This window comes from Solanum pennellii, chromosome 12, assembly GCF_001406875.1.
Source record: "Solanum pennellii chromosome 12, SPENNV200".
NCBI classification, from domain to species: domain Eukaryota; kingdom Viridiplantae; phylum Streptophyta; class Magnoliopsida; order Solanales; family Solanaceae; genus Solanum; species Solanum pennellii.
In genome coordinates, this window is record NC_028648.1 from 6048008 (window position 1) to 6060563 (window position 12556).

Consider the following 12556-nt stretch of genomic DNA (forward strand, 5'->3'; position numbering starts at 1 on the left):
TTGTAGCATTACACCATCTTACAAGAGTTTTATTAGTAAATTTTCTCAAGAAAGGGAACCTACATCTTATCAAGAAGCAGTTCATGATCTCAGATGGGTTGAAGCCATGAGACATGAGATAAAGGCTTTGGAGGACAATCACACATGAGAGATCACTAAGTTACCTAAGGACAAGAAAGCAATAGGATGCAAATGGGTATACAAGATCAAATATAAGGCTGATGGAGATATTGATAGATTTAAAGCTCGATTGGTAGCCAAGGGATATAATCAAAAAGAAGGTCTGGATTATCAGGAGACTTTCTCACCTGTTGTGAAGATGGTGACTGTGAGGACTGTCATAGCCTTAGCTGCTGCACAGCAGTGGCAAATTCATCAGATGGATGTTTTCAATGCATTTCTTCAAGGTGATTTGAATGAAGAAGTTTATATGGAGTTGCCCTTGGGTTTTGTCCATCAAGGTGAGCAGGGGTTAGTGTGCAGGCTCACAAAGTCACTTTATGGACTTCAACAAGCCAGCAGGCAATGGAATATAAAATTGACTACAACATTAATCAACTCAGGATTTAGACAAAGTCATTATGATTATTCTTTATTCACAAAGTATCAAGGAGACAGTTTGGTGGTGTTATTAGTTTATGTTGATGATCTGCTAATCACAGGTAATGATCACAAGATGATTTTAGAGACAAAAGGAATCCTCAAAGACAGCTTCAAAATCAAGGATTTAGGTGAGTTGAGATACTTCCTAGGGATTGAATTTGCCAGGAACAGTACTGGAATCCTTATGCATCAGAGGAAGTATTGTCTTGAACTAATTTCAGACATGGGATTGTCAAGTTCGAAACCTGTTGGAGCCCCTATTGAGTTGAATAAAAGGTTGACAACTACAGAATTTGATCTACATTTTCCCCTACAGATAAACATGACAAATTATTGAAGGATCCTGGAGTGTATCAGAAATTGATTGGAAGATTACTTTATCTGACCATAACAAGACCAGACATTGCGTTTTCAGTGCAACTTCTAAGTCAATTTATGCATAGTCCAAAGACATCTCATATGGATGCAGCAATGAGAGTGGTTAGGTACATAAAGCAATCACCAGGTCTAGGGATATTCATGACAAGTGCTGTTGAAAATCAGTTAAAGGCCTATTGTGATGCAGATTGGGCATCATGTCCAAACAATAGGAAGTCAATAACTGGTTACATAGTTACTTATGGAGATTCACTAATATCTTGGAAGTCCAAGAAACAAAGCACCATTTCAAGAAGTTCAGCCGAGGCAGAATACAGAAGCTTGGCTTCAACAGTCGCAGAAATTGTATGGTTGGTTGGAATATTCAAGGAACTAGGAATGCAAGTTGAGCTACCTGTGCCTATACACACTGACAGTAAATCAGCTATACAGATAGCAGCCAATCCAGTTTTCCATGAACGAACTAAACACATAGACATTGATTGTCACTTTATTAGAGAGAAGATTCAATTAGGATTGGTTCAACCAGTGTATTTGAATACATCAGAGCAACCTGCAGACTTGCTCACAAAAGGCCTTACATGCGCACAACACAGATATCTACTTACCAAGCTAGGAATGAAGAATGTTTTTCATACACCTAGCTTGAGGGAGGATGTTGAGCATTTAACAAAATGTACAACTGTCGATTAGTGATTAGTTAACAAATTAAGTCAGTAAGAATTAGTTATAAAGTAGTTAGCTGATTCTTTAATGTAATAGATATATATATATTGGAAGGATCATTGTAGTTAGTTCAGTTTTTCAGCTTTTAACAATGTATATTGTGTGATCTTGGTGAAAGGAATCAGAGTAGTTCTTTCTCTCCTTCTCTTCATTGTTGATCAATTGATCTTCCTTACATTTCTCTTCTTCTCTTCATTGTTGATCAGTTGATCTTCTTGACAGACTCAATTTAGCCATAGAGCAGTAAGAATTGGGGCCACTTGTATATAAGGTTTCAAAATAACCCATTTATTGTTTCGTGATATAATACAAAGTTATCAAGTTCAAAAAAAAAGTTTCTCAAAAAGTGGTTGTATTAGGAAGTTGTTTCATCTTCTATCTGTTCTTGTCAATTGTTTTCTCAATATGATTAAGTGCTCAAGTCTTTCTTGATCGATGGTTATGTAGGCAATTTGGTCTTGTTATTCTATCTTCTTTTCTCTTATCTTCTTTCTGGTGCGCTATTGATTGTTTCCTTGGGGAGTATTGGAGGAGTTAAGGTTGAGAACCTCAGATAACATGTTTGGTGAATAAATGTGAATTTTCAGTCTTGAATGTTCTTCCAGTTTCTTTACAGATTCTTAACTAAAGGTGAATGATGGTGGCGGAGTGCATGGTTTGGAAAATTATAAGGCAAATTCGAGGTTCTGAATTTCGGAAACATGGTTCCTCTGTCTCTCCTCTGTTTGATGTAGAACATGGTTCTCTGACCTTTCTTTCCCACTTCTTGTAGTGGAAAAGCACGTTGAATCATGAAAAGAAGGTCCCCGTATGGAGTCTTCTTGCAGTTCTGTTGTAGTGTCTTTGATTGGTCAAATGAGATATCTAGCTGCTTTATGATCTAACATTCTTGCCAATACATTATCTTCATTTTGCGAGGGGGCAACAAATTGTTTTTTTCCCCTTTTTTCTATTTTCTTTTTTTTGGTTTGGGGGTGGGGGAGAGATTGTTAACATGGATGTTCCCTTATTCATCGTTTGTCTATTTATCTTTCTGATGTTTCTTCAGGGAATGGTTACTTTTGGAGACTCCTGGATCCAGGAATATAATGAAGCAGGAAAACTCGCGGATGACATTATTTACATGATATCTGAAAGAAATTCCTTGTCCGCAACAGGCAGGGAAGCACAATGTCATTCATCTTTAATGAGGAGAAAGATCACAATATTAGGATTTAGACTTGATAGCTTACAGTGTATTGACTCTAAGCTTCCTGGAAAGCAACGCTTGTGAGTTTTCCTAATCTGAGTCCTCTATGCTTAATGTTGTTTAAATGTGTTAAATTGCTAATACTTTGGCAACCTGTTCATACGACTCTTGTCGTGCTGTTAGAGAACTTTGTATATGTTCCTAAATAGGTAGTGGATAGTAGTATTTGACTTGCACTGAGTATATTTTCATTTCATGATGGTGAATACTTATATTAGTTGAAATGTGTTTCTGGTCTTTTTTTTTTTTAGAAATCATATTTTGGCTTCTTATCTAGGGTGATCAAAACCTAATTGGTCAATCAATTTTCAATCAGGAAAAAATATATATTGGACAATCAAATATTTCCTGGCTTCCTTGCTTACAATTCTATTAAGAGGGTAAAATTTGATCTAATACAACAAATTGACCTCACTTATCATGAACTATGTTGCATATTCAATCTGCAACTACTGAATTATGCAAAGTCAAATATTTTCTTCCTTTCCCTTAAAAAATGTAAAGCGCCATAATGCATGCAATTTGCAATGGAGGGTGTAATAGGGACATGGATAGCAAAGACAAGTCATTGTTAGTGATTTGTCCAAATGGAGGATTATAGAAGAGAAAGTATTTCAAATAATCAGCTCTCTTTTGTAGTCACTGTTGATAATGTCCAGAGTCTAAGTTGTGTTAGTTTGCAGAAATTTTACTTTTATACTTCGGGAAATGTATCTTTTTTCTTATAAATATCTTGAGGGTAAGGGAGGGGCAAGTGTCACAAGAATTTGTAGCAGTTGTCTGTCTGCATATATCTTTGAACGCATTGGCCTAATAACATTACTTTTTGTATGGTGATTCTGTATAGATTTGTTAAGACTTCATCTTTATGTAGGACAGAGAAAGAGATGAATCGTCGAAAGCATATGCTTGCAAATTTAAAATCAAAAGCAACCGAAATGAAATCCACTTTGAATATGTCGAACTTTGCCAATAGGGACAACTTGCTTGGACCAGAAACAAAGACAGCAGATGCTACGAGCAGAACCACAGGCCTTGACAATTATGGTGTTGTTGGTCTTCAAAGGCAAATTATGAAAGGCAAGTTGTTATGTACTTTGAGAACTTCTCCTACTATTGGATTTTCTGTTTCTTTTATATGTTATTTGTTGACTTTACTATTAATGCAGGACAAGATGAGGGGCTTGAGAAATTGGAGGAGTCTTGATAAGCTTCAAACATATAGCATTGGCATTTAATGAGGAGCTCGACTTGCAAACAAGACTCATTGTATGAGTAGAATTTTTGTTGGTTTCTATTGAACTACCTCTACAACTTAGTTTACCTGTGAAATACTACTTTTCTAGTTATTGAAGTAGGATGTTGACTTCATTGTCTAACTCAATGCAGGATACCCTGGACGAACATGTTGATGTTACTGACTCAAGACTTCAGGTGACAATTTTGTTGCTTTTATAACAACTCATTCAAGCCAGATATTGTTGGTACTAATTTTTTCTGGGGTTGCACTTCATAACTTCCATAGGAGTCTAGAATGGTATATGTGTTCATGGAACACCAACTTTTGCTCAAACCATGCATATGATCAAAACATCAACTAAATATTTTAAAGTATCTGCCTTTGAGACCAATTCTACTTGAGGTCATTGTAGGAGCTCATAAACTTTAAATTCTTGATCTTCCTCTGAAGGAAATGAGTTTTAGTGTAGAAGCTAATACCATTTACTCTAAAGCCAATACAATCTTCATTCCTCATAACATTTAACTTTTTTTTCTCTAGCCACCAACCTGTCTCATTTGTACAAGGTAGACTATGTTTTGCGTTAGTTATGTGGTGGCTTATGAATCTAGAAAAAAATTCTTTGTTGTTGGTTTTCATGGGGAAGTGGGGTGGGGTGGGATGGGTGCTGAATGCTCTAAGAAAATTGATCCTTTTATTGATATGAAGGAAAAATATGTTAAAGAGTGGATAATCCTACTGAAAAATGTGATATTCGAACAGGTGATCCAGAAATGACCCAAAGAAATAGGACAAAATAATTTAAAGTTAGAACAGGTGATCCAGAAATTTAGAGATTGGGGAAGTCTCTAAATTACAGAGTTTCTCAAATCCACAATCTTATCCAGAAGCTTTTATTCTGTCCCATTTGATGTTGACACATTTTCTTTAGGAGCTTTAGGGGAAAAGAAATGAAAAGGGAAAAAAGAAAATATAATGTCCTATTATTCTGATACTTGAACTTGCAATTTGAGGTACAAAAAACTATCTGTTGAGAATGGTAAGGTTTTGTATAAATGAGGCACCAGAGAGACAAAATGTTAAACATAATATTCATAGTCAAAGAACTTCGAACTCCGCGCTCTTAGGAGAATAAAGAGTTAGACTTGGAAAATTTTGGGTGTCCTATTTCTGCTCTTACCTCGTGGACTTGCACTAAAAGTTTATCTTTATACTTCTTTCAAGTTTGCTTGTCCTTATATATTCCATTGATTGTTTGAGTATGTTTTTGTTAGATGGGAAAATGCAAGAGATCTCAATGAATGTTAACAGAGCAGTTATATACTTATGAATCTTGGTGATATGGCTGAGATCTTTCAGCTTTCAGCTTTTATGTACGTTTGTGCAAGCTGCAGGATATTGATTGAGCAATGCAGTTCTTTCCTTCATCTTTTTTCTTCTAATAATCTCTTCGTGATAATTCCTGTTCACAATTGACCTAGTGTTTCCTCTTGGTTTTCCTGATAATTGAACAGCGAGTGGGGAGGAAGGTTGGAATTTTGAACAAACACACAAAGTGTGGTTGCTCTTGCATGTGCTTGCTTTTATCAATGATTGGGATTGTACTACTTGTTGTAGTTATATATATGTTGATCAGATATCTGTAATTGGGTAGGACAGAAGGTAAACTGTAAATGCAAAAGAACTAGTACATTGGGTGTAAGTCGGGAGAATTCAAACTTTTGAAATCTTCTCTCTGCTGTGTTTTCATGCATTGCTTGGTGTGATTTGATATGTTCCATGATCTTGAAATCTATATTGAATATATGTACTTTTTCTGAGCTTTGAAAAGGCCAAAGAGAATTGAGTGTAATATGAGTTGACTAATTGAATATAATTTACAAAACAAAGAAATAAGAATATTTGTTATAGGTAAAAAAGTTATTCATTAGTGTGGAAAGTAAAAGAAAAATGTTAGTTATAAGTGAAAGTTACTGAGTTTAATTTCTCAGGAAACATATACTAGGTGAGTTGGAGAATGGAAAGCATAGTTTCTCCTTAGCTTGTTGAATTCTCCATTAGATAGGTACAAAGCCACTCGGCTGAAAGGAAAAGGAACAACAACAATGCTAATCCTAAAACTATACAGAGCCCTTCCAAATGAGTAATGGCCTAGATACAAGTTGTTCAGGTGAAAGTTACAAAAGCAACAAATTAATCTTCTCCAACCAAGTTTGGTGAATACTTGGGTTTCTAGAAAGAAAATAATCAATTGGTACAAAATGTTACAGCTAATAAACCTACAGTACATGCATATTATAAGAGAAGAACACCAAATTATGGTATGAATCTCCTAAAACCTTGTCATGATTTCTATAGCTACACGCAAACAAAAATCTGACCCCTTGTGGAACAAGTAAGTAGAGTGCAAGAGAAAAAAGAACGTAGACTTATAGAGATATCAAACTAAGAAGGAGCTAAAAGAACAGCCTTGGAGCAGATGGTTCAGATTTCGTGGAGGGAGAGTTTGATGAGCTTAGAGTATCAGGTGATACCATGCTTTCTGTGGTTCCTTTGCTGTTATCAACCAGCTTTGCTCCTCGAGGGTTGTTTAGAAGAGTATTCTGAAAGGGCTGTGTGAAACCAGTTGCAATTATAGTGACATGGATCCCTCCATTAAAACGCTCATCCACAACAACACCAAATATGACGTTGGCGGATGGATCAGCCAAACTTGTGACAACCTGTGAGGTACGTATTTTTCAAAGAAAATCACTATACAAATACTGCCTTGTAAATGAAGGATAAATGGTTTGTTTCAAGAACTTCTTGAAAGTTTGCAAAAACAAAATACATAAAAGTGTTGAGTTCAGTGCACCTGGGATACCCTATTGACCTCCTGCAAAGTTATATCTTTCCCTCCAGTAATGTTATATACAATTCCAGTTGCAGATTGAATTGAAGATCCAATTAGAGGAGCCAGAGTAGCTTGTTCAGCGGCTTCTTCAGCACGGTTCCTACTGGAAGAAGCTCCAACTCCAAGCATTGCCGTTCCAGAATTTTTCATTATTGCCTTTACATCAGCAAAATCCACGTTTACCAGCCCAGGTATCTGCAAATAATCAGAATGGATTCAAAATTAGTTTAGCTTAGTTATATGAATAATCTGGAGTACCATGAAACTCAAAAAAAAATTCATGTGTATCAGTTACTGAAAGAAATGAACGAACTCACAGTTATTATATCAGATATTCCTTGAACGCCTTGACAAAGTACATCATCGGCAAGAAAAAAAGCATTTTGAAGTGGTGTCTGCTCATCAGCAATATCGAGAAGACGATCATTATGAATTACTATAAGAGTATCAACATTTTTTTGAAGTTTTTCAATTGCTTCCAAAGCCTGAATGGTCACCAAGATCATATTACAATCACGAAAGCATTTTGGATAATGGGAACATATGATTTAGCATGGAAAAGAAAATCAACCAGTTAGTACAATTTTGAGCATCTTGTTGAGGTTTAGACTGCTTACAAAGTTACCTTAGAGTGCACTCAAAATCCATTAGATTCGCCATAGGCCACCTAACGACCATTAAAGGTTGGTGATCCCAACCTCCCCCCATCCCTGAAAACACACACATGTGGTAAACCCCACGTCTACGCCTTTCTTACTGGGGATGGAAATAGTGGATTTTGTTGAAAAATACGAACTAACACATAAATGTATATGATCAAAATAATGAAAATAAAATGGAAAAATAATGACACCCAGAATTTTACGTGGAAATCCTTTTAAATAAGGAAAAAACCAAGGGCCAAGAGGAGCACCTGATATCACTATAGGAATTTTATACTGTGTAGTCACGAATACAATACTCAAAGTGACTACAACACACTCAAAAATAATAACACTCTTTTGATTTTCAGATTACTAAAATAGCACTCACACTCTATTTTTCTTCACATACTATTTTTCTTATATAGCCTGTGGAATACTTCACTTTGCTCTCAAATATTTTTTTTCACTCTAACTTGATGTGTTCTACAAATAAGCAAGGCTCTATTTATAGGAAGAGAAAACCATGCCTATGTCACTAATGACATAGACAAATGTAACAAATTTAAAAAGAAGGTTGCAAATCTTACCAATTTGTCAACCATGAAACCTTTTATTTTCAACTCTTGCACCAATTTCCTTTTCACCAATTTGTTGTCACTATCAATTTTAACAATTGCTTTTAGCAATTGAGTAGCAAAATTAGACCAAAAAATATGGGATGGACTCCAAAAATTTCTCCTCCAGTCTCATGCACCAAAAAGAGGTATCTCATCTTTTTTAAAGAGAGCTCATACCCATAAGTTCTTTGCATAAATCGAACTTGTCTTTCGATATCGTATTGGTCAGCAAATCTGCAGGATTTCCACTTTTATAGATCTTTTTGATGTGAAATGATTCACTCTCCACTTTTTCACGAATCCAATGATATTTGTCGTTGATGTGTTTTGTCCTTGTATGGTACATGGAGCTCTTGCTCGAGACTATTGCACTCTGGCTGTCACAATAGACAATATACTCCATATGATGCAAACTAAGCTCTTGAAGAAATCAGTTTAGCCATATTATCTCTTTGACGGCTTCAGTAGCCGCAATTTACTCAGCTTCAGTTGTAGACGGTGCAACACATTTTTGCAACTTCAACTGCCATGATATAGCTCCCCCGAGAAAGTAAACAAATATCCTGTTATCGGTCACTTGCCATACCACATTTGTATAGCCCTTCAAGATTGGATCTGATGCGCCAAAACACAAGCATTCATCTAAGCTTTTCTAAGATACCTAAGTATCCACTTCACAGCTTCCCACTGCTCTTTTCCTGGATTGTCGAGAAATGTGCTAACAACACTAACTGCGCGAGTAATATTAGGTCTAGCGCATACCATTGTATACATTAGACTTCCAATGGCGGAGGAATATGGAACTTTGGCCATGCTTTCTTTTTCCTCCCTAGCTGTAGGACACATCTTCTTGCTCAACTTCATTTGACCAGCAAGAGGTGTTAACAAGCAATGTACTTCTTCCGCGACAAATAAATTTTCCTTTCATCTCTTAGATCGAGTAATTCTCACGCCCAAAATTTGTTTGCCATGACCCAAGTCTTTCATCGCAAAAGACTTACATAACTCTTTCTTCAACCCCAATCTTGGAAGTATTCCTGCCCACAATTAACATATCATCCACATACAACAAGAGGATGATAAATCATTGTCAGAATTTTTTTTTACAAATACACAAATAATCTAATGAAGTCTTCTTATAGCCTTGCTTCAAACTTCTTGTACCACTTGTCTAGGACCTGGCTTTAGGCCATAAAGACTCTTTCTGAGTTTGCACACAAAATTTTGTTTACCATATACTTTGAAGCCCTTAGGTTGTTTCATATAAATAAATTTTTCTAGGTCAACATGAAGGAAAGTCATCTTCACATCCATCTGCTCAATCTCTATATTAAGACTAGCAGTCAAACCTAGTACTGTACAAATCGAAAACGTTTTCCCAACAAACTAGTATATGTGGAAGTCCATCTCATATTTTCGGGTCAACTTTTGCTACTCAATTGTTGCAAGCAATTGTTAAAAATGAATAGTGACAACAAATTGGTGAAAAAGAAATTAGTGCAAGAATTAAAAATAAAAGATTTGGTGGTTGACAAATTGGTAAGATTTGCAACCTTCTTTTGAAATTTGTTACATTTGTCTATGTCATTAGTGACATATGCATGATTTTCTCTTCATTTAAATAGAATGTTTCTGATCATTTGTAGAACACACCAATTCACAGAGAAAAAATATATAGAGAGTTGTGAGGTTTCCATATACTATACAAGAAAATAGTTGTGAAGAAAAAAAGAGCGTGAGCAATATTTTTAGTAAGGTGGAAAATCAAATGAGTGTTATTACTTTAAGTGTGTAGTAGTCATTTTAAATATTGTATTCGTGACTACACAATGTAAGAATTTCTTGTTATAGTGATATCAGTTGCTCCTCTTGATCCGTGATTTTCCCCTTATTTAAAAGGATTTTCACGTAAAAATACTTGGTGTCATTATTTTCTCATTTTATTTTTATTTTGACCATATATATATATTTTTGTACTTGTCTGCGTTTTCCCTACGACCTGAAACTGCTTGAAGACACCTAACATTTGGTCTTTAGTCTTGAAGCCATAGACTCAAAGTTTTCTCGAGCAGTCATCAGTAAAAGTGACAAAGTAGAGTGCACCACCAAACGTCCTTGTCTTCATTGGACTGCATAAATTAGAGTGCACCGACTTGAGTAACTCTATGACTCTGTCTTTCTCGAAGGAGGATTAAACTTAAAGGAAACTTTATTTTGCTTACCAACCAAACAGTGCTCACACTATTCTGATTTCGCACTTTGGAAATTTCATAATAATTTCTTCTTGGCTAGAACATTAAGTCCTTTAACGCTAATGTCTCAAAGCCTCTTCTGCCATAACATGGAAGGGCTATCGCTGTCAACCGCATTCACCATATCAACACAAACAGAAGCCGTATTTCAGTATACACCATAACATTTGTAACCACGAGCCACAACCAAGAACCCTTAATGAGCTTCTATTTTCCATCACCGTTGGTACTAACATATCCTTCATCATTCAAAACACCAACAGAAATAAGGTGCAGGAACATGTTTCACATTGTTCAAAAACTAGTTTAGGTCCAACACTAGTCTCCAAATAGTCTCATCACCCATACTAATACCCGCCACTCTAGAAACAATCTCATTACCCATACTCAAGGTTCCAAAATCACCAGGAGTATAGAAAAAGAAAAATCGTGAGATACAACACCAGTGTCCACAACCCAGTTTGGCTCATCACAAGCAATACTTATCATATCCGCATCAAGGACGGTAAAAGATCTTCGATGGTGACGGTGGCTAGACAATTTTTATTGCCATCTTCTTTGACTTCCTCTTTGTTTTTTTTCTCCCTTTTCAACTTCGTGCAAAACTTTTTTGTGTGCCCTTTCATGCCACAATGATAGCACTTAATATCTTTAAATCTGCCTCTGGATTTCCTCCTATTTTGTTCTATATACTGAAAACACTGGAGCCAGTTATCAGGACATCCGACGAAGAAGAACCTTGAGTTTTTCTTCTCATCTCTTTGTTCAAGACACTACTCTTGGCTTAATCTATAGAGATTACACCATCCGAAGAAGAATTTGACAATGAAGTTCTAAATGTTTCCCAAAGTCTTATAGGGAACCAAGCCTTGAGTTTCTTCATAAAATTTGATGCCCATAGCAAATAATTGGTTCATGATCCTCGGAGGGTTCTTAAGTTTAAAAAATAATCTTTGTTGTAGGGGAGTGGAGGAGTTAGTAGTCACTGATGGTTCATGGACAGCGGATGGTCGAAGAATATCATTGGAAGGAATGGAAATTTCCTCTCTCTCAAGGTACATCAACGAGGAGGTGTCTCGTTTGGTAATGGAAAATGGGCAAATTATTCAGATGGTCGGTCATCGGAGAAACAACATGATACTTTAAACTCACAAGGCCGTGACTAGTGCCCGTTTTGGACACCCACATACAAACCTGCTAAGTATAACCAACAGAAACTAAGACAATATGGAATTTAATCAAATCAAGCCAACCCCAACGTCATATATATATAAAGAGGACCTGTCTCCTAAGGAGTCATAACCATTCAACCGTAACAACATACGCGAGCCGACAAGGCCGCCACTATCATAAGCATAATAACATACGTAAGCCGACAAGGCTGCCACTACACAATACACAATGATGTACGCAGCCGACAAGGCTGCCCCTGTACAAGCGGACATCCCAAACAAACCATGTCCAGACCATTATCCAAAACATATATATACAACCCACATAATGTCCACAGACCTCTAAAAGTACAGTAGTGAAACTCGACGGGACAGAGCCCCGCCATACCCATAGACGAGCAAAAGACTACACAAAAAAAGTTATGTACCAAAACGACTGGGCTCCGGAACAGTGGAGCTCTCCCAATCAGCAGAGTAGATATCCTAGGCGGGAGGATCACCGAACTGTGCGTCTACACCTGCGGGCATGAAACGCAGCCCCCCGAGGAAAAGGGGGTCAGTACGGACAATGTACTGAGTATGTAAAGCATAAGGTAAAGATGACAGGATACCAATATGGCAATTCGAAACAAAATATCGCTACACATGTACCCTTTTAAGTGAAAATCATGCATATCTTTAACATATAAGGTGCCTAGCTTCCTTAGTAAGGGGCTCGGCAAAATGATCATCACGTCATCTCCGTCATCATCATCATCATAACCATCCTCATCACCAAT

General features: G+C 36.6%; 1 protein-coding gene and 1 pseudogene across 1 annotated transcript in view; one reads left to right on the top strand and one right to left on the bottom strand.

The window, feature by feature from the left end:
* Positions 1-2743: 2743 nt before the first annotated feature.
* Positions 2744-5842, top strand: LOC107006969 (annotated as a pseudogene).
* Positions 5843-6129: 287 nt separating this feature from the next.
* The window catches only part of LOC107006845 (cell division protein FtsZ homolog 1, chloroplastic-like), a 16647-nt gene continuing 10220 nt past the window's right edge, over positions 6130-12556 (bottom strand). The window contains exons 4-6 of the mRNA XM_015205359.2: positions 7410-7577; positions 7054-7287; positions 6130-6919 (exon numbers count right to left, since the gene is read on the bottom strand). Coding sequence (XP_015060845.1) covers positions 6653-6919; positions 7054-7287; positions 7410-7577 — 669 coding nt within the window. The 3' untranslated portion in view covers positions 6130-6652. The remainder of the gene's footprint in view (positions 6920-7053; positions 7288-7409; positions 7578-12556) is intronic.